The 23210-nt window shown below is 41.7% G+C and overlaps 1 protein-coding gene across 2 annotated transcripts; it reads left to right on the top strand.

The window, feature by feature from the left end:
* Positions 1–992: 992 nt before the first annotated feature.
* On the top strand, positions 993–23145 carry NAB2 (NGFI-A binding protein 2). 2 transcript variants are annotated; one of them, XM_069970392.1, is made up of 7 exons: positions 993–1479; positions 8793–9603; positions 12262–12395; positions 13040–13091; positions 14175–14292; positions 16457–16654; positions 17749–23145. In XM_069970392.1, the coding sequence occupies exons 1-7, from the start codon at positions 1427–1429 to the stop codon at positions 17841–17843; spliced, it is 1461 nt and encodes a 486-aa protein (XP_069826493.1). In that variant the 5' UTR covers positions 993–1426; the 3' UTR covers positions 17844–23145. The 2 variants fall into 2 exon arrangements, with proteins under 2 accessions (XP_069826493.1, XP_069826492.1); XM_069970391.1 differs by having other exon boundaries at positions 16454–16654.
* Positions 23146–23210: the final 65 nt, after the last annotated feature.

Here is a 23210-nt window from a genome sequence, read left to right as displayed (position 1 = left end):
TCTAGCCATTTTGAAAAGTATGCACTTACCTCTCCCCGTGCCCGCGGTGAGTGGCAGGATCGGCTTCAGGACCCCTGCTGGGCTCCAGGATCTCCTCTGCTGCCGAAGTCACGACCCGACTGATTGGCAGGACGCCACTCCAGTCACTGATTGGACGAGCGAGCTGTTCATCAGCCGGGGCGGCCATTTTCCCCTGAGTCGTGCCGTCATCACAACTCTGGGGAAAATAACTTCTACTGCCACTCCCCGCAGGCATGGGGAGAGGTAAGTCCACACTTGTTCACCTTAACAAAAATCCCCCCCACCCCCCTGGGCTTGCTGGCTGTCGGATTTTCAAAATGGCCTGACTTCTTTAAGTTAATACACACATGACTATTAACTGAATTGTCACACAAAAACAAGGGGGCATATCAATCAAGAATCAAGAAACTGTAAAAAAAAAAATAATAATTAAAAGAAAAAATAAATCCCGGCATGCTAAGGTGTTTGACAGTAATAGGATCTCTTTTTTGGGGGTGGCTACAGATCATCTTTAAGATTAGCGTGCGGTCTTTTGGAAGGCTTCCTCTGCATCAGTTAGGCTTTGGAATATAGGAGGGAACAGAAGGACCTGGAGGAGACTCGCAGGAGGAACGAAACTTTGCAGAAGCAAAATGGCTATTGTTGCTTTATTGTTCCTCAGATCACAATGAAAAGCTTCATGTAATATATTCATTACCTGTCATTTTTGTTAAGGAAACCTCCTGCAGTTCAGTTATGGAAATATAGAGAATGCTTCAAATTTTCATAGTAAAATTATTTAGTAGTATTACTAAAACAGGTAAAGCCCCTGGGTATGATAGATGAAACTTACAACTATGCCAAATGCTTTGTTACAATGTAGCATAAACTAACATAATACATCAAAGCAAAATCTGACACATTTTATTTAGAGACAACAAATGAAGAGAAACAAAAATAAATAAGTAAGGTAAAGTTTTGTCAGGAAGCAGTCTGGATGTGCACGTATGATGGTCAGACATGCTCTAGTATTGCTCTGCTGTTATAGAAGCTTTTGATTCGGCCCTTCCCCCAGTCCTCCTACACAAACCCTGACATACAGAGAAGAGGCTTATTGCAATGTGTATGTGGGTGGAAAACAGCAGAGAGAGCTTGCAGACCTTAGGCGAGGGGAGCCCAGAGAAAAGCAGCTAGAGAGGCAGAGGGATATGAGAGAGGCAGGCAGATGCTAGACACTGGATGCTGCTAGAGAAACAGCTGGGGGACATAGATGATGGCAAAGGATGTGATGAAGAAGCATTTATAGACCAAAGAAAGCGCAGAATACAAGTAGACCACAAGTCTCGTTTTTCATTACTATCCTCAGCTGAAAGTCTCTGCTTCACAGTTTTGGGGACACTGTGCCTAGAATATATACACCTCCTAAATGGCGGAGAGGGCTGGCAGATCAGATGACCTGAAGCGGGCCTCCAAAGCAAGGCAAGTAAGTTAGCAAAGTGAGCAGATGTGTATTACTGTCCATCAGATACTGTAACATTCTGCTTGCTGGGTATCATGTGTTTCTCTGTATATAGTATCTCTACTTTTTTGTCTACATTGTTCCTCTAAGTTTTAGGAAGCAGAATAAACACCTTGCTGGTATTTCGCTGACTTGGCTGGAATATTGGGGCTCCATGCCAATGTTATTATCAGGGCAGTAACATAATAAAGATAGGATGGTCCTATTTTAACCCTTAAGGGCCTTCTTGCTACTAACAGGAGAATGATCTTTATGTACTTGCTTTAAAACTCCATAAATTGCTACTTGACAATTCATTCTTCACTAGATTAAGTATGGCGGGCGACTAGCGCTCAACCTGAGGACTGAAATAAAAATAATTGCTCTATTCAAGTACAAAACACTTATGCTGTGATAAGTGTCTCTACACTTGTAGATTGTGAGATGCATGCTGCCAATAGAAAGCACTGGAGCATTGTTTAAGGCTGTTATCTGTCTGTATGTCTGGAAGTGTTACGTGGCAATAGGGAATAGGGACAGCAAACTGTTCCTAAAATATCAAAGTACTATAGCAATAGGTGAAATGTCAGTCGGTCTTCCTAAAGACATTTGAATAACTAATGTTATGACGTTGATGTATTACTGACATTTTATAGTGTGTGACATATGCATCTGCCTCTTTGTGTACAGGTCTTGTATGTATTACATGTGACTAAGGAAAATAGCCGAACCTCAGACCACTGTAATCTATCAGTGAGGAATTACAAGAGCATAGTGCCCTGTGTGTCATGTGGAGAAGATTGCACAGTTGCCATTATGTGACACCTAAATGTGAGGCTGACTTGGAGAAAATGTCTCCACCATAGCAAGTGTTACAGAGTTGCATAGAAATCTGCAAAACCCATTTTTGCCTTCTAAATATATTCATGCAAAATAGATTACAAAGTAATATGAAGAGTTTATGTAGAGTCAAGGGGGTGGTGTTAAAAGATGTCACAAATTAGGGCAACAAAGCCGACTACTTCTGAGCTACTGTAGTCCCCTCCATTCAGGTATGTTCTTCATACAATGCTCAGTCATTCAGAAACTTTGCTAAAACTGGACTTGTTAGAGGAGCTGGAGCTAAGTAAGTTTTGGAGTGTCTTCTATCTATTATTGTAATATTGTTACTGTGTAGGAGAGGTGTAAAGATCCCTAAATGTAAAAAAAAGTCATAGACACATGACAAAGTTTTGATAGGTTAGGCTCTGGGGGCTGAGGGCCCACAGATTGCTAGAATGAGTGGGGTAAAGCACTGAGCTAACAGCTTCTCTCCCTGTTTTTCTGCTCACTGCAGGAGAGAGATTCTCTAAAAAGTCAAAGTCAAAAGTGCAGAGTCACCGGCAGGTATACAGCACGTCCGATCCACCTCTAAACCAGTAGCCAAACACAGTCCAGGGGTGGTGACTGATGCAAACTTTTGAAATGTCTGTTTTCAATGACAATAGTACTTAGATCTTCATTTTTAGGCATCAGCTGGTAGAAGTGACTGAGGTAATAGCCGTCTGATTCTTGAATGGATTTGGGGAGCAGTTTAAGAGTTGTATTAACTTTTATGCAGTATAACAAAACTTCACTGGCCTTTTTTTGCTTCTAAAACATCCCCATATATTGGATATTGTAGCTGATCAACCAGTTACTCATTAGGAGATCAGTCTCAGAGATGAGCAAACATGAACGCCAATCAGCCATAATATTAAAACCACTTGCCTAATATTGTGTAAGTCCACCATGTGCTGTAAAATCAGTTTTGACCTATCATGGCATGAGTCTTGAAGATGTCCTTTGGTATCAAATGCTTTATGTCCAATAAGGTGAGACTTGTTTTTTCAGAATATCCCACAGATGCTTGGTTGGAGGTCTGGAGAATTTTGAGGCCAAGTCAACACCTTGAACTGCTAAAACCATTCCTAAACATTTTTTACCCAGCAGAAACTTTTGTTCAGAACATAAAAAAAAAATCTTGCAAGAAGTCAGTCCCCAATTTTGCAGAAATTCAAAAAAGGATTTGTCCTCAGCAAAATACTTAGCTGCTGTGACTATGTACCAGTTACATTGTTCAGTTGCTGGTTACCACTTCCATTCTGACTGCACCTCAGCATCCCCGACGCTATAGGGGCTATCAGCAGGTTAGATTCGTTGTTAGGTTCTTCTTTAAGGTATTACTGCCACATGACAGTGGTCTTAAAGGGATTATCTATGATTAGAAAGACATTGTTACTTTCTTCAAAAAACAATGCCACACCTGTCCTCAGGTTGTATATGGTATTACAACCTGTCTCCTTTAAACCCAGTTGAATTTGGCTGCAATATCATCCTGAAACTGAAGAAAGAATTGTGCTGTTTCTGGAACAAAGCAGCCATGTTTTTGTAATTCTCCCTATATAGAGAAAGAAATGAGTATTTCCGGTGTGTGCTCTTGCACTGAGCATGGGTACTCAGTGGTCAGGAGGACCATATGGATCATTGCTGACCAGTGAAACTTTCTTCCCTTGCTTCTATAAATTGCAGATGCAGCAGTATATAGCCAGTGTCTGTAGGATAGGCTACTCTGTATCCTGATCATGTCCTTGCTTCAGTTTGCAGTAAGAGATGGTATGGATAAATCATAGCTCTGTGATTTGACACCCAGGGTTGCTAGTGGGACTCTTGTAGGAGTGTTACATTACCAGCTGCTGCCATGAAGTGATCTGTACCAAGATGCTTCTTCCTCGCAGCAACGTATCTATGCAAAAATCTTTTTAATGTTGGCAAGTATATGTCATACACAAGACTACATTTGGTTTATTGCCCTCTTATGTTGGCATATCTACTTTGTGTTTGTGTATGCCAGTACAGGACCAGCTGTGCCATAAACTAAGCACTGAATTACACTATAACAAGAGCAGTTCTATTTTTTAATCTGCTTAACTCTTAGAATGGCACACTGAAAGTATAGGCCCTTAAAAAAAACAGCTTCCTATGCATCTCCAAACTTGTTCTTATTCTTAATCTGAAGGGGTTGTACAGGATTAGAAAGACATAGCGGATGGTTTCCAGAAACATCACCACACCTGTCCACAGGTTGTGTATGGTATTGCAGCTCTGCTCTACTAAAATGAATGGGAGCTAAGCAGCAGTCTCACCCAATCCCTCAGGTTTTGTGCTGCTTCTAGAAGAAAGCAGCCATGTTTTGCTAATCCTGCACAACCTTTTTTATATGAGTTCATATTAATGTATTTGCTTAATCCTTACTGAAAGATTAGTTATAATTTCATGGTACAAAACTTTCCCATGAGTTAAAACTTTCTGCGGCAAATGGAACAATTACTGTGGGTTCTCGTTTAAACAACGCCCAGTCTATCCCACTCCGCCTCTGCAATTCCATGAATAAACATGTGGGTGGATTCCGACGCTCAGCAGTCTGTGCTCCCATTTCATCAGATGAACAATGGGTTATTCACTCAGTTTTAGACAAGTATTATTCTCTGTCATTATGTATCATTTGGTTTATGTTAACTAGAAGAGTTAATGGAGATCCTTAGGGTACTTTCAACGAGAACAGTCTTGCAGAGTAGTCATTGGCTGTATGGCTTCAAGCGAAAAGAACATGCTTAACCCATGCAGAAACGATGCAGCTAAAAAGTCAGTCCAATTCATGGTAAAAACATGTTCACTGGTGCTGTGAGATTGTTGGTCATGTGGTAAGAAGACAACTCTTGTGTTAGACCCCCTCCGAGATAAGAGATGCATGTCACTGTGCTGGCATTTACTGCTCATAGTATGTTTGTTAAGTCTCTTGTGTCGTTTGCTATATAACTTAACCTCTTGGGCCTAATACATTGGTACCTCCAAACACGATGTAGATACACCAATGGGCTGGAGCCTCACTCTCTTTATCAAGCTCCTTATAGGATAGCGTTCCTATTGACCTCAGTATCTAAGATGTTAGACAGCAGAGATCAGAGGCTTTTCAGATGCTCACTATTACAGAAGTAGCCTGGCTGTCAGTCTAGTGAATTTGGCAGTGCTACAGATTCCTGCGCAGCAGATGGCCAGGAGTGCTGATGAGTGGGGAAAACTGTAAAGGAACCCCAGGACTACTTAAAGGGAACCAATCACCTAAAAATCACCTATTAACCTATGGAAATGTGCTATTGCATCATCCACCACACTTCCCACACATGTTTTTCTACCCTGCGTCCATAAGATGTATAAGCTGCAAACTCACTTTTTAAAACTGCCATGCTGTATTCAAATTAGCCCCAGGTAGTCATCTGGGCGGTGAGCTGCTTTCAGGTAGTCCCAGTCCTCTGGGCGTTCCCCTGCTATAATCACACCCCTTTGGGCGTGATTAAAAATGCATAATTGCTGTCACGTCACGCAGGCGCGCACCATTCCTCACGTCAGCACACCTATGTTCTCACTACGCCTCACCTGCACAGTACGGCACAGATCAGACCCACTGTACTGTGCATCTGCAGCGTAGTGAGAATGTAGGCGCACAGGCGTGAGGAACGGGGCGCGCCTGCGTGACGTGAAAGCAATTATGCATTTTGAATCACGCCCAGAGGGGTGTGATTACAGCAGGGGAACGCCCAGGGGACTGGGACTACCTGAAAGCAGCTCACCGCCCAGATGACTACCTGGGGCTAATTTGAATACAGCATACAAAAGCAGGATACAAAAGTGAGTTTGCAGCTTATACATCTTATGGACGCAGGGTAGAAAAACATTTTCATAGGTTAATAGGTGATTTTTAGGTGATTGGTTCCCTTTAAACCCATTGTAAAGAATGTGGGGGATATGTGAGCCAGAAGCCCACCATGCAGAAAGTGATGGTGTTTCCTAGGGATGTCATTACTTTATGTGGTAGGAAAGCCCTTAATTTTGTCCTTCTGTACTCTATTTGGTCATTATATCATCACACACATACTAGAGTTAGCAAGTGCCGCAGCTGCTTCAATGGTTACCCGCATATCCATATTTTTAGTAGCCACGGGGCAAGGTACTGCAGCATTGCCCAATTCACTTAAATGGGACAACACTGCTCCTACTAATAAAGAAAAGTGGCGATTCAAAGTTTACCTGCATAACACATTGGAATCACGATTCCAGAGTCTTATGGAGATAAATGTAGTGAAGTAGTACAGCTACTTCTAGGTGCTTGTGATGTTATTTTCCCGAGTATATTAGCAGGCTAGAATTATTTTCCATCTGAATGATCATGTGCATTAAATGTTAATTAAAACACTGACTACCGAGGTATAAAACATGCACTCAGCCCCAGCATGTGGGAGCAAATAGCTTTATTAAAATTCAAAGAAAAGTATGTCTTCTTGTGTGCGCGAATGCAACAATATAAAGGCACCTCAGACAAAATAGCACATACTCAAAAGAAATTCTTCTAAGAACATAAGTTGCATTAAGACAGGTTAACCCTTCAGCACAGTTGGATTCTACAGAGGTGCAAAGTCCACCAATCCTCTAATCTCACCTACGCCTGATGTGTGTAATGAGCTATTTATGGTTTAACAACAGTCTAACCCACCTACTGTCTCTACATACTGCAAGGCACAATTCAGCAGATGCACATTGGCAGGGTAATATCTTTTATGACAGCACATGGATGTTGGGCTCTGCTTACACTAGTGTCAAGTCTTCCATTTCTAACAGAGCCATGACGGCTATGGAGGATCCATTCTCAACTAGATAGCTGCTAATTCTGATGTACCCTACTGACTTCAAAAGGGTTATCCAGTGCTACAAAACATGGCCACTTTTCCCCCCTCTCTTGTCTCCAGTTTGGGTGGGGTTTCAGGCTCAGTTCCATTGAAGTAAATGGAGCTTAATTGCAAACCACACCTGAACCGGAGACAAGAGAGGGGCGAAAAGTGGCACTGCATAACCCCTTTAAGGTCAGATTCACACATCCATGATATACGGTCTGTAGGTTCCTTGCATATTATGGAATGAACACTGTCTCTAAAGGCCTTAAAGTCAATAGTGTGCATAAGGATTAGCAGGTATCCATTTAACAATGGATCCATCATAGTTGTCATGGCTGCATTATGAACAGCCCTCCTGTCGATGAGCTGCTTGGAAGGGCCCCTGATCTCCAGCGAGGGATACATCCCAGTCATTGTTTACCAGGCAGAGCACTATGTTTAAAAAGGGATTATCTAGGACATCAAAAACATAGGAACTACTTTGAGAAGCAACGCCACTTCTGTCCTCAGTTCCAATGGGGTATTGCAGCTCAGTTATAGTGTTGAGTGAACTTGCCGAACATTCTAGTTCTGTTGAACAGAAACGCTCAGCATTTGCTCGACTCCCGGTGGCTGGAGAAGTTGGATGCCACCCTAAGGAATCTTGAAAAACATGGATACAGCCATAGGCACTATAGCTGCATCCAGCTTCCCCAGCTACCCAGAGCCAATTGCTGAGCGTTTGGCAAGTTCGCTTAACGCTGTTCAGTTTCATTAAAGTGAATAGAGCCAAAATGTAGTGCCACACACAATCTAAGGAAAGGTGTGGCACTGTTTTAGTTGGATAACTCGTTGAAGTATACACTGTCAATTATTGAAGTTCCAGATAACATATTTAACGCAAGCTTGATAAGAGCCTTAAGGTGGCTATACACTTTAGTACGATCAGCCGAGGATTGCACTTTTTCACGCTTCTTGGCTGATCGCTGTCTCTTTTACACAGACCAATTATGGGCCAAATGAGTATTTCTAGCAACGCTCCTGGTCGATAATCGGCCCAAATAAAAGGCTCTTTAACTTCCACTAGATAGCTCTTGTGGCAGCTTATCACTTCAAGTATTTTACTAAGTGTGGAAACCCCATAAAGGAAATATAGAAGTTAAAGGGTTTTTTCTTTTATTTTGCTCTAGACCTGGGTGACGTCATCCTTTGTGTTTAAAATGTCATACAATTATTTTATTCATAGAGAATTACCATATTTATTGAGTCAGCAAATGTGAAATACAGAATTGTACTATTTATTAGCATAACTAATTTTTCAGCTATATTGTACAGTACTAAAAAGCTGTTTTCTGATGGTTTCCAAGTAGTTATAAGACTTCATCTGTAGTAAACATTGTTGTTGCTGCAGCATTATGGCAACTTTAGAAGTTGCACAGGGTTTCCATTGCATAGAAAAAAATAAAGACCATTTTACTTTTATTAATTTTAGAATGTGTTTTTTTTTTTTTGCTTTCTGTCATTGCTTCCTGTTTATACTTATTCTTTAATTGTGTTTTGACCTGTAGGATCATTGCAGAAACAACGTCACTCCCACGTACCCTGGGTGAGCTGCAGCTGTATCGTGTTCTGCAGAGAGCCAACTTACTAGGTTATTATGATACCTTCATCCAGCAAGGAGGCGATGATGTTCAGCAGTTGTGTGAGGCTGGAGAAGAAGAATTCTTGGAAATTATGTCTTTGGTTGGCATGGCTACAAAGCCATTGCATGTCAGAAGACTGCAAAAGGCCTTACGAGATTGGGCTACTAATCCAGGACTGTTTAACCAGCCACCATTGAACAGTGTCCCTCTCAGTGCCAGTATACCATTGTTTAAGATATCAGAAACAATGGGAAGAGTAACTCGGCCATGCAATGGTCATATTGGTAACATTGAAACTTTGAGCAAAGGGATCAGTGGTTTTGTTCTTCCAGAACAACAAGACCATCTTGGTAAAAGATCTCCATCACAGCTAGACAACAGGCCATGGACAGTTCAAGTGTCTCCAGAATTAAATGAAGGAGATGATGAAGATGTTGACGATGATGAAGATGGGAGGGGAACACAATATGCAACAGCGAGTGAACGATTAGACCCTGAGCTGGTACACGTGATCTCTGAAAGCGTTGAGAGGCTAATGAAAGGCCTGCCTCGGGGAGATATAACTGAGGCACGATCCATGCTGAAAATAAACAAAAAATTGGGACGATCGCTAGGACATATCTTTCAGATACCAGATGGAGGGCCAAGGAAAGAAAGAGAGATTCGAAGACACAGTGCTATCTATGGGAGGAGTGACTCTAAAAGGCGGGAAGGAAAAAGACTCACTCTGCATGAGGTCAGAAAGTGAATTTATATGGGGACATTTTGTATTTTATGCTTCTGCATACCACCAAGACTTTAGGTTATTACATTTAAGACACATACATACAGTTAGATCTTTTGTATAAATCTACTAGAATGGAGCAAAACATTAGTAAAGCCCATGAGCAAACCCAAAGATGGTGGCCAAGTCAAGATCTCCATGGCCCTTTATTCCAGGCAGCAAAGCTCTCTAATGCCAACAGGTTTCTTACTCTGAGGGTTCTCTTCTAGCTATCCAACTATGTGTCCTTCTATTCATCCCTATATAAAAACTAAACTAAATTGTAATCGTGAACCGAGCCAAATACAGTAGCTGCAACTAAACTAAACTAACATCACTCATGGTAATGGGTTTTTGACTTGACTAAAGGGTACTATAATTTCTATAGTTTGTACTCATAAAGTCTCTTAAAGGGAACCAATCACTGGAAAAAAGCATATAGAGCTTTTGAAATGTGCTGTTAGAGCACACAGCACACTTGCCACACGTGTTTCCATAGCCTCCGTGCCTTCCCCCTGTAAGCCGCAAAGTAACTTTATAAAACTGGCGCCCTGTATGCTAATTACCTGAGGTAGTCACCTGGGCGGTGTTCGGCTAGCAGGTAGTCACGGTCCCCTGGGCGTTCTTCCGCTGTAATCACGCCCCTCTGGGCGTGATTCAAATGTCAGAGTGGCTGTGGCATCACTCGGGAGCGCGCCTTGCCATACGTCGGCGCGCTTACGTACTGATGCCGGACGCCGCCGCACATGCGCAGTGCAGCCGCTTCCATTCCGGTTGGACTGCGCCTGTGCAGAATAGCCTCAAACTCCGGCTAACAGGCTATTCGAGGCTATTCTGCACAGGCGCAGTACCGCCGGAATGGAAGCGGCTGCACTGCGCATGTGCGGCGGCGTCCGGCATCAGAATGTCACAGCTACTCGGCCATTTGAATCACGCCCAGAGGGGCGTGATTACAGCGGAAGAACGCCCAGGGGACCGTGACTACCTGCTAGCCGAACACCGCCCAGGTGACTACCTCAGGTAATTAGCATACAGGGCGCCAGTTTTATAAAGTTACTTTGCGGCTTACACGGGGAAGGCACGGAGGCTATGGAAACACGGGTGGCAAGTGTGCTGTGTGCTCTAACAGCACATTTCAAAAGCTCTATATGCGTTTTTCCGGTGATTGGTTCCCTTTAAATGGGCACTGTCATTAAGAAAAAAACTTTAAACATATCAAAAGTCACTGATCAGGACAGTGAGCATGGAGGAGTGTGCTGTACTGCATTTCACTCCCAGGCTCACAGCAGTCTCTGACCAGGCAGCATTATAAGTCTATGGGGCTGCTGAACAGAGATGACTGACAGCGGGAAAGTGAGGGGCACTACCCCAGGTATCTCCTCACTCGTTCTCCTGATCAGCGAGGATCTCAGCAGAGACTCTGACTGATCAAAACATGTTCCAGTGACATGGCGAATACTTTTCTTAATGATAGGGACAACTTGACAGCCCCTTTAATCGGTGTATGATGAGAAGGCATGCAGCATTTCCGCATTAGCCACAAATTGTACCCATATCTACAGCAGGAACAGGACTAATTTTATAGGAGTAAAAAGAATACTATAAACATTGTATATTAAAATGTGCAGAATTATATACTGAGAGCTGGAAAATCCTTCCTTTCATTGTAAGGTTACAATTTATTGCCGCTACTACTTCTAGTATAGTAATATGATCCCTATTAATAATTTATATTTACTGTATAAATACACATTATGGATAAGCAGGTCTGGTAATGCCATAGAAATCCCCTACAGCGCAGCGTAACAAATGCACTAGAGCTGGTGAAATGAGCTGATCCTAGTCATGCTCCCCGCTCAGCCTCTCTCCATGCTTGTATCATAATAACGTAAGCACTGAGAGCTCTAATGTACTGTGTGGGTGTACAGGGAACGCAGCATTGCCAGCTCATCTCAAGTGCTTGGAAATGAGCAGTTGTCATATACAGCACACAGAACTCCTAAAAGAGTTACTACAGGGCTATTTTACAGCAGCTTTATGTATTTCTTGAAATAAAAATGCTAGGCCACATTCACACGGGACATTTTGACTTTCCATTTACATATTACATCATTGTTCTCTGGGGGGGTTTCAATGATTAGGAGCTTTTTTTTGTCTCACTGACTTCAATTGTAATGCTAAAAAAAATGGACTTTCAGAAAGAGCGCCTTTTTTGTCCCTAGTTTGTGTGTGGTATTGCATCTCAGCTAAAATTAAGTTAATGGAGCCAAATTGTAGTACCACACGCAACCTAAGGACGGGAGTGTTGTTGTTTTTGTAAGAAAGCAGCTATATTTCTCTAACCCTGGATAACCCCTTTCTTATAAAAATTACATCAAAATTACCTAAATTTCTTAATTACCGAAATCTTTTAATTATATGTTGGTAAAGGATTAGGTGGTCGATCCCCCCAAGTACCCACAGCCTATCTGTAGTCCACCCAACCATAACTTGTAGTCCACATTTATTACTAATTTCTCTTATTGTTATACCATGTTGTCACAGCTAGTATATTTACCATACATGTTCTTGCTGTACCCATTTGTTCTTCTATAACGATAATCATTGTCTTCTATATTTTGTTGTCATTAGCTAACAATAAATGAAGCCGCAGCTCAGTGCTGTATGAGGGACAACACCCTGCTTCTTAGGAGGGTAGAGCTCTTCTCCTTAGCAAGACAAGCAGCCCGTGAGAGCTCCTACTTGGCATCTCTGAAGTGTTCCAGGTGAGTTTGTATGATGTCTATAGTGCATGTTAAGGCCATGTTCCCACCACAGGATCTTAGCATTAGTTGCAAAAAAATTGCATGAGCGTTATTTGAATCCATCATTATCAATAGACACCTGCTTTTTGCCGCTAAGTGACAAACTGTAGTAGGACTATAGTCTAAACTATGTCCAAAACAGCATAGTGCGGGCCGGATAGTCATAACCAATGCATTTATACTTTTATTTCCATGTTCACGCAAAGCTATGTTCACACGAGGTATATTTTCGTAAAATCACGGCCGTTGTATAACGGCCTTGATTATTATGAAAATATACGTGCCTTTGTTGGCTATGGTATCCCGGCCGGAGCGTATACACATAGTATACGCTACGGCCGGGATCTCTCGCGGCGCCGCAAACAACTGACATGTCAGTTTTCTGCGGCCGCTATTCATTGAATACTGGCCACAGAAAGACCTGTCAGTACACACTATGGAGCGAGCGGCTGCGGCCTTTTTAAAATTCTTTTCATAGCAGCCTTCATTCTAATTTGTGAGTGTAGAGTGTATACAAAGCATTTTGTTATATAATCTGATATATTAACAGATTTAATTACTATTTAAAAAAATCCACACATTAACATGTCACATATTTCCTCAAGGTTAAATCCTGAAGAGACAGGCGCACCACAAGCAAAAATACCAAAGCAAGAGGTAATGGCAAAATTGTTTTTAATTTTGTTTTATTATTAATAAAATTTGCCTATTGTCATAATCTTTGTTGCCTGCTTTAGTAGATTTGGCTACATGAATCCTTGTATTTCTTGTCATCAGAAATTGTCACCTATCTCACTTTCTACTGTTTTTTCTACTTGCAGGCTCTTTTTATATGTTTAGGGTAGGTTCACACTGAGCAAATACGGCGGAATTCTGCAGCAGAGCTCTCCGCCGCGGAATCCCGCCATGCTCAGTGTCCTACAGTGAGAGAATGAGAGGGTGTGCGCGCGTCTGCTTCCTCCCCGCTCCACTCAAAGAAGTGACATGTCCCTTCTCTCAACGGAGAGCCGTGGCAGTGGAGGAGCGCGCGCTCTCCCATAGACGGGCAATGACACACTGAGCATGGCGGGATTCTGCTGCGGAAAGAAAAACATGGCTGCTGTCCCCAAAGCCTAGTTGTGTCTAGACATGTGGCCCTCCAGCTGCTATCAAACTACAATTCCCATCATGCGTGGACAGACAAGGCTAAAGACAGGCCTGGATACATTTCTGAAGTATAATATTACCAGTTAGTTATTAGAGTCTAGAGAACGGCCGTTAATCTAGTAATGTATTCTGATTGTAAGAATCTGAAAAGAGAATTTTTTTTTTTCCCCCTAAAGCAAGGAATACTTGCTTCTTTCCCATGGGGTTTTCCTGTATTTCTCTTTTTTTTTCAAACAGTATTTTTAGGGATAGTAGGAATAACATGTGTTTTATGTTCCCATTCTAAAAAAAGGTTGGTTAACTCAGAGTGACTGTCCTAATGGCTTTCACATGTGTGCACTAGACAAGAGTGCGCACGTTTCTATTAGAGAAGGCTTTCTTGCTAAAACTACCATGGGCCTCAGTCGTGAGCCACATACTACAGCTACTGTAAATATATATATAAAACTATTGTATAAGTTATTGCATGGAATGTATATAAGAAAAAGAACTACCCAAATCTGTCAAAAGTTTACCAAAGGGGTAATAACAGCACAAGATGAAAGTAGAGGATGATTTCATTGTTATTGTGAATTAATTACACATTTTCATCAGATTGTGGAAGTCCCATTACAAGGAGAATCAGAAAGTGTAACTACTACATCGGCAAGACATAGTTTGGAAGAAGACAGTGGCAGTGTCTCTGGCGAGAGCATGGATGGTCATTTGCAAGGTGAGTTCTGCAGTTATCAAGCAGAATATTGATATTTGTATTATGTGTATATGTATTTTATATCATAAGCTTGGTTACCATGGCATTTATAATAGTAAGGGGCTCCATGGCAAACCTTAAAGTGGACCTGTCAGCAGTTTTTTGCAGAATAATGTAAAGGCGGTGTACAATAGGGCTTTTTGCCCTGATTCAGGAGCTATAACTTATTTCAGTCTATTGCTTCAGCGCAGAGATATTAGCTTAATAAATTTTATGTAAATTAGGAGATAAAGCACACAGGGCAACAAAAGCCAAGCAACATTCAGCTTTTGCAGCCAGGGGAACAGGCCATGGGCTTTATCTCCTAATTTGTATAAAATGTCTTTGGCTCATATCTCTGCAGCTGGAATGACGGATTGAAATAAGAGTTACATCTCCTGATTCAAAGTTGTATTGTACTCTACCTTTACAAAAAATCTGCTGACATGTCCAATTTAAAATTAATGGGGATTTCTGGGGGAAATGTTAAAATGTAGTATATACCCCACCCCCTTACATTCTCCCCTTCAATCCTTTTTGTTATATTCTCAATGACATACCTCTCCCCTGCTTTGTGATTGACTGAGCAAGAAGCCGGACAGGAGAGAGACTTAAAGGAGAAGTCCGGCGAAAAATTTTTTCCCCCACTTCCTCCCTACATAAAAAGTTATATAAGTTCCTAATGTACACTCATGTCAGATTATAGTCCCTTACCAGACTTTCCCCTGGGTCTCCAGCTGCAGGAAGTGGCTTACTTCCTCATTCTGTGCTGACGTCACGACGAGTGCAGGGTCCCTGCTGCACCTTGGGTCGTGATGTAGGGCTTGCCACGTCACTGTACAGGCGTGCTCTGAGCTCCTGGCACGCCTCCCAGCCTCATGCATATTCATAGAGATGCCTCCTTCCTGTACCGAGACACTGACTACAACCCGTTCTGTACAGCAATCAGAACGGGATGAGGTGGGGGCTGCTGAGGGGGAGAAAGTACGGCAGACTAGAGCAGCCACACTGAGAACACCTCAGTGTGTGCTGTAATCAGATCGGGAGGAGGTGGGGGCTGTGGGAGAGAGCATGGGAGCTCTGTATGAGCTGTGATCAGGACGGGAGGAGGTGGGGGCTGCAGGGGGGGAGGAGAGGGCATGAGATGCTGGAGCAGGCAGGCTGGGAGCTCCGTATGAGCTGTGATACGGACAGAGAAGGTGGGGAGGAGAGGGCATGAGATGCTGGAGCAGGCAGGCTGGGAGCTCCGTATGAGCTGTGATACGGACAGAGAAGGTGGGGGCTGTGGGAGAGAGCATGAGACTGGAGCAGGCAGGCTGGGAGCTCTGTATGAGCTGTGATACGGACAGAGAAGGTGGGGAAGAGAGGGCATGAGATGCTGGAGCAGGCAGGCTGGGAGCTCAGTGTGTCTGCTCTTACCAGAACGCTGATAATGTGGCTGCAGGAGGGAAAGAACATGACAGGCAGTGCAGGCTCACTGAGAGCTCCATGTGTGCTGTGATCAGAAGGGATGAGGTGGGGGCTGCAGGGGGGACAAAGCATGACAGGCTGTGCAGGCTCACTGAGAAGACAGTGTGAGCAGTGACTAGAAGGGGAGGAGAGGGGGGCTGTGTATACTATGTGGTGATTTGTCAGTGTAATTTACCATTTTGCAAAGCTGCAGATTAGGTGTGCAGACACTAGCAGTGATGGCACAGAGGATGCAGGTGGCAGGAATACAGGCTAAGCACTGGGAGGGTGGTAACATTCAGGGGGTGGGACAAACAGCAAGGTTTGACTGAGTGGGCTGGACAAGGAGGAGAGGGGCGTATACAGTGGGCGTGACAGAGTAACAGAGCTTGGACAGGAAGTGAGGAGACACCAGCTTATAGTCAGAACGGGCGATGTGGGGGTCCGAGAGTGGCGATTCTGGGCTCAAACTGTTACTATACAAAAGGTGTACATGATCTATTGTTTTTTTGGTGATTGTTTTTTTTTTAACAGACCCCGGAATTCTCCTTTAACAGGAAAATTTTAAGGAAAGATTTTAAACCTCTTAGATTTTTCGCGTGAACAAGCACATATAGAGCAATGCAGTTCCTATGCCACAGCGTTTCTACATTCACAATAATGTTATATTGTTATGTCTGTTATGTTTTTTAAGCAGCTGTAACGGTTAGGATACCCACCTCACCTGGAGCTCCCCCTACAGACCTATCCCTTGCTCTACCACATCCAGCTCCATGGAGCAGACAACTCCTTCAACAAACACTGATGGATGAAGGTTTACGACTTGCCAGGCTTGTGTCACGTGATAGATTGGGCCGCCTCAGTCTGTGTGTTCCTGGCACTCCACATGTTGCAGGTAAATATTCAAATTGCCATTTTCTGACCCATACACATTTTTTTTAGTTTTCCATCTACATTTTCATTTTTTGTGCCATAATCTGTAAGTTTTACTGATACTATTTCATGTAGATTAGACCTTTTGATGATTATCTGTCTGAATCGTGCTAGTATATATTTTTTGTAAATATGCTGGAACACTTAGGGCTGAACTCAAACTCTTCAATGATCTGTTATGCTGAAGTTTTAAGGTTTCCCTAGACTGATTAGCTCAAAAACGTGGGTTTCTTTTGAAATTTTGGGTGCCAATACGTAAAATGGCAGCCGTTGCAAAAGATTGGCTACCGAAATGTGCGCATATTGCCTATGAAGAAAATCCATTTCCAACTGGTAATGGTGACCCTTGAGCCAGGCAACATTAAGTTTTTAAAAAAATAATAAACCCCACACTATACAAAGATTGGCATCTGAAATGACAACCATATAATTGTTCTGTATAATTGGGTGAACGATTTAAGGTCGTTCACCATAGCGGTAATTTTAGATTATCGTAAATTGTCGAAAAATGTCTTCTTGTGATAGGACCCCAAGACTAAGGAGCCTAGGCAAACCCATGAGTAACAACTACATAGCATTATCCCTCCACCACACTTTATTGCTGATGCAATGCAGTCTGGCAGATTACCTTTACCTGGCCTTTAGTGAAGAGTGATTCATCACTCCACATAGCACATTTCGACTGCTTCAGAGTCAAGTGGCATCTTTACACCAGTGCATATGACACTTGGCAGTGAGCTTGGTGAAGTAAGGCTTGCATGCAGCTGCGTGGCCAAGGAAACCCATGCAATGGAACTCCTAGTAGGCATAGTTTTCGTTGTGGTTTTAATGTGAGGCTAAGGTTGGATCTCTATAGCCAGGAAATCACTGAGCTCTTTAGAGTGTTCCCATTCTTTTACAGACTTCTTTGGTAGGTGCTGGGCAATATGATAGAGTAAAACACTTGAAATCAGTTACCAGGAGCTGTGTCCTAATACTTTTATCTACATAGTTTTTATCTATTGTTTTAATTTTAGGTTTTTTTTAAACAGTTTTTTTGTTTGTTTCTCCATGCAGAATGTGATGATGGTGGTTCAGAAAGCTGTTCAAGTTTGCCAGTTTCACCACAGATCACAGACGTCAGATCTGTCAATTGCAAGGAACAAGAGTGAAGTGGATCAGAAGGCAAGCCCAGCTCATTGTAAGAATAAGAAGTAACAACTACAGAAATCATTTATTCCCTCACCTAAAGCCATCTAGGACACTGAGCCATCTTTATTAAAGAAGAATTACCAATTTCAATGGCCTCTATATAACCAGCTCATCATACAGACTGGACAGCAGGTAGTGGTGTGCACTGTCTGGTCTATTACTGAGACTATAGGAATAGCAGAAGTTAAATAAAATGTATCAATCCTACTTATGGACCATGACCTGATATTCAATTCAAGTATGGCATTATTGTAAGTTCCAATATATTGTAATTATTATTGTATTATGTTTATCTCTTACAGATATATTCATTATATAGAGCAACTATAGATGAGCAAATTTACATGACAAAGTGAAACGCTTCATTTGTAATGTAAATCTCTAAGAGTAACAAATGACTTCTGAACGTCGTAAATACAATACAAGACTTCTTTTTAATTTGTGAATTTTTAGCTTAGGGTTGTAGTTTATTTATCTAAACTGTTGTTGTCTACTGCCGCTTTAAAACTCAACTCCCGAGCAAAGAAATATACTGCCTTTAGTGATTAGATAAGGCACAATTGATGTTTTCCAATGTAAAGGCTCAACATTGCTTCTATAAAACAATAGCAGAAAGTGATTGGATGCATTTTAGCACTAAACCTTAAAGGGGTTGTCCCCGGATCTAAGAAGTTGTATATTTTCTTTGCTCCTCGGTGCTTCACATCTGGCTCCATGCTGGCAATGCCCAATAGCTTTCCCCCTGTTTGAAGGCAATGGGCCATCACTGGAGCATGAACCCTTCGTGGTACATGGCCTGGTGACTCAAGTGGGGGAAAGCTATTAGGCTGTTTAGCACAGACTGAAAGTGGAACGCTGGGCTGCAAAGGAAGTACATAACTATAAAGAGTTGTCTGAGATTATTAAAGCTGCAATAACACATGCAACCTATAGACAAAAGTAAGGTTTCTTAAAGAAAGCAGACATGTTTTCTAATCTCATTCAACCCCGTAGTGTTAGTGGTTTATAAAAATACACTGGAATGAGAAATAGTGGAGACAAAGTAGTGATCATGGGAGAAGACATTTTTAGACTTCTTAGCAGTCCGACTAAACAACACTACAGTCAGCCTCTGCCCAACCTTAAATGGCTGAGAAGTCAACGATATCTAGGATTCAGCTACAGGGCAAGTCTCCATAAGAACAATATGAGGTTTAGTGTCCTTATCGCAAGGTTTGTAAAAAAACATGTTTAGAAAATGACTGATTCATAAGCTATGAATGGTTAAAAGATTAGTAGGCCTGAATGCATTGGGATAGAGGTCTATACATCATCTTATGTATTTTAATTCAGGGTTGCAACTAAGGACTCAATGCACATGTTTAGCATTGGTAAGAAAAAGTCTATAGAGCAGATTTACCATATTTATACAGTTAACTGTTCCTTTATGCCATTACCCTACATCCAGGCTACTCCAAGTGGAGGCAAAATGGGTACAACCATTGACAATCAGGGGTTACCATAAAAAATGTGGGTCCAGTACTTTACATTTGCCTTTGACCTCTTGTATGATTTTATCTTTTACTAAATCATTCTGATAATGATATATTGCATTTCTTACTTGTGCTAAAGCGATCTAGACTCTGGGACTTGTGGATAAAGAAAATGTATCAGTGCTTACAATCCAGTGTTGGACATTTTTAGACTAGACCTGGGCCATATTTTTGGCTAGGAGGTAGTTTTTACACTTGAAATCCAATAATATTTAATAGTTTATTATGTTACAAGTGCAACAAAACCTACACCTCCGACTGTGTGTGCTGTGCATTGAGTCCAGAGCTGCAGTTATCTTTTATATACATATTGGGTTTTTACTCATCAGGGATTTTTTTCCTTTTTACCTGAAGTTCAGTCGGATTCTACATCTTGTGAGCCCCTTAGACTGACATCCTTTTGTTACAAAGCAATAATCAGACTCTGTATTCTGTCTGCAATAAACTATTCAGATAATACTCAGCACTTTTGTCACCTCTCCATGCAGTTCTAGGTGGGAATCACTTTGCTGGTTAGTATACAGTAAAGCCAGTGTGTAAAAATGCGTTTTCAATAGTTAGTAAAATTGTGTATCTGAGCTGCTTTACTCTTTGCCTTGGTACATGATAAGCTTTCTTTCTACTTGCATACAGCTACTGTATAGAGATAGCTCAATGTTGAAGTAGAATCAGCGACTATACTGTACATTCCAGTAGAACATTGAAATCCATTGTATGTTATTTATGGTTGTTAACTCTAAAATGTTCCTCAGTTGCCTTTATTATTAACTTATTGTGTTCCGTTCTGACACAGTGATGCTGCGTAGTAGTGAATCTTATAATCCATGTTATAGTCTCCACTTGAGTAATCTGTCATGTTGCTGTGTGTATTACTATGTCTATTATTGTTTGTAGTCTTGTAATCTGGTATACTGTAGTTACTATATCTGTGAAACGTTGTCTTGTCGATCCTTGAATGTGTTTTGTCCTGAGTAAGAAATGATTCACTGCATGATGTCAAATGACTGTGGATGTTCCATTAAAAAAAAATAAAAAAATCACCCTATAAATAAATGCACTGCTGACATCACAGCCATTCACAGAGTTGTGTAGAGATCTCGGTACCTTCACCTATCAAGTATATAATATAATCAGATCCATCTACCATTGGTTATTGCTGTATATCGTGTAGGAGCAACCACTGTGGCTGCTTACAGCAATGGGGGAGTATAGCTCTAGTTCAGTTAGGCACCATCAAACCTCTCCTAGCGTCATTTATGGATGTCTAAAGCTATATAACAAGTTCACAAAGTTGGGCTCAGCAAACCGGACTAAGTTCTCTTATTGAACAGACTGATACTGCCCTGTGTAATACGGCCAGTGATCAGCCAATATACTGTATAAGCAAATGCTTACTTCTTATTGACAGGTTAAAAAAAACAACATAATTTATCGTCCCCTACATTTCCCTGTGTAATATGAGATGTGTGACTGATGAATAATTAAAGCAAAGGGCTGTACAAATTATTCAGCAATTGATAGTGTGGCCCTGCCCATCCATCTCCTTCCATAATGGGCAGTGGGAGATGTTTGGTGGTGCCAGCCAATACCTGAAGACTTTGAATTGTCAATTCAAAGGTACAATTTCAAGTAGTTCATTTTAAAGGAGTTTGATCACAAACAAAATGTTATCACCTATGTTCAGGGTAGGTGATAAATGTGTGATCATCTGGGGTCTGGCAGCTGGAATCCCTATAAACATGAATATGGGGGTTCCAAGCCCCAGTTTGAATGCAGTGGTGTTTGAGTATGTGTATAGCCCTTCTATACAACTCTGTGGGACTGATGGAAACAGCTGAGCATTCAATGCGTCTTCCCCTTAGCAGTCTTATATATTTGAATAGAGCGGCAATCCTTGGCCATCATTCCATTCAAACAGGTCAATGTGATTAGTGGAGATCCTAGCAATTGGACCCACAGGGATCAAACATTTGTCCCTTATGCCATGGACAGATAATAAATTCTGTTTGTGGTTTAACCCCTCTTCCTCGTAATTGCTACTCCCTTAGAAAAGTCAAGATATCACCTTTTTGTCATAAGGGAACTTGGCTGCAAAAAGCATCTCTCTCTCTCTCTCTCTCTCTCTCTCTCTCTCTCTCTCTGCCTATTGATTTTAACAAAACCAATGTATTTGTTAATTTCTCCCATGGAGGGGCTGCAGAAAAATAAAACATTTGATGTTGGGTTCCAGTGCAGACTGCAGCTGTTTACCTGATATGCCAGCACTGGGATGACCTGACTGTAGCATGTAAGTGGTGGACAAAACCTTAAACACCATATATTATCATGATCCACCTAAATAAGTATAGATTGAGCATGTCTATTCTAGCGCCATCTTAAGGGATGTGTATGCTCAAAACATTCAAATCACATTTACAGGCAGACCAGTCAGTCTCTAGAGTCTGTACTTTCAATGAAAGTGTCCAGCTATGACTTCCAGACTTACAAAGGGCATCCCCGTAGGACCAAAATGACTTTCCATTCAGAATGTTTGCAATAAGCAGCTTATGTCATCCTGGCACACAGCAATAAGTGTTTTCTCAGGAGGTATCTTTGCCAGTCACAATAACCATATAGCAACAACAGGAACTGGATACTGACACCAGTCACCTCTCTGGCTTGAGCCGGTTTGCCATTACACAAGCGGTCACATAGGCCTCATAGTCATGGAAGGCCGAGTAGAATTACTTTGTAAATTATTGCAATAAAATGGTTCATATACATGTTATATCCTTAGTAATAATCCAAATATATATAACTCAGTAAAGTTATCCACTCCAGTATAATCGTCCTGTGATGTTAACCTCAGCTCCTCCTCATAGGGTCATTGGAGGATCCCATGTCTCCGGTAAGCTGGTTCAATAATGTACTGTATTTTCCTGTACTTAGTATACCAAAAATATGTCCTAGTCACAGGATTCTATGTATCATTATGATTTGCTTCATGATACATCAGTTAGGTGATAAGACTAGCTGTGGATGTCTAACCAATATTGGAATCATCACCATTATAACAGAATGTATCCCAATTACAACCACAGACCTAGAGGAAGTGTGTCAACCATATTGATATAAAACAATTGAACTCCTTCAAATGTAAATAAAATCATACATATGTGTTTGTAATCCCTTAAAGCAGGTAAATAATATAGGTATGCAAATATAACTGGTCATAGCAAAAAGGGAAAATGGTCACTAACCTTTCAACATGCCTTTCAGGATAAGCTGCCATGTGTGTACCCAAAGAGAAGCATTTAATCTGGATTTTACATAACTTGTATGTAACCTTTATTACTAGATCCAACCACAATCTGCAATTGTTCCTATGCTAGTAGGTGAAGGCTTGTCTCTGTGATGGCTCCCATACACTGCACACATACATAGATGAGTGGATTTTTTCCCCTATGTATCAATAGCACATAATTAGAATTAGCAGCAGCATGGGACATTATAGGGCAGTGATGAACAGTGTATGCTGTCAATCAAGCCCTGTGTGAGATAAAAGCTTACTCTCTGTCGGCCTCACTATGCCTCTATTGGTATATCCGGACCTTCTCCATAGACCTCTACGGGTCCTAGTTATCTGGTGTCTTAAGGCCCTATTCCACGGAACGATAATCGTCCCGTGGAATAAGAGGCAACGATCAGCCGACATCGTTCACGTCGGCTGATCATTGAAGTCGTTTGTCTTTCAACATGTTGAAAGACAAACGACTAATATAGCAACGATCTGCTGACATCGCACCCTGAAATAGG

Source organism: Dendropsophus ebraccatus, chromosome 5 (genome assembly GCF_027789765.1).
Source record: "Dendropsophus ebraccatus isolate aDenEbr1 chromosome 5, aDenEbr1.pat, whole genome shotgun sequence".
Taxonomy (NCBI): Eukaryota; Metazoa; Chordata; class Amphibia; order Anura; family Hylidae; genus Dendropsophus; species Dendropsophus ebraccatus.
Note: the sequence above shows the minus strand (reverse complement) of the source record. Positions and strands in the feature narration are given on the sequence as shown.

Bases quoted from the DNA above. Each gene is read 5' to 3' on its own strand.
- NAB2 (XM_069970391.1), top strand. From the start codon at position 1,427: ATGGCGGAGAGGGCTGGCAGATCAGATGACCTGAAGCGGGCCTCCAAA. The intron at 1,480-8,792 runs GCAAGTAAGTTA...TTTGACCTGTAG, and splicing joins AAGCGGGCCTCCAAAGCAAG to GATCATTGCAGAAACAACGT. The intron at 14,293-16,453 runs GTGAGTTCTGCA...ATGTTTTTTAAG, and splicing joins CATGGATGGTCATTTGCAAG to CAGCTGTAACGGTTAGGATA.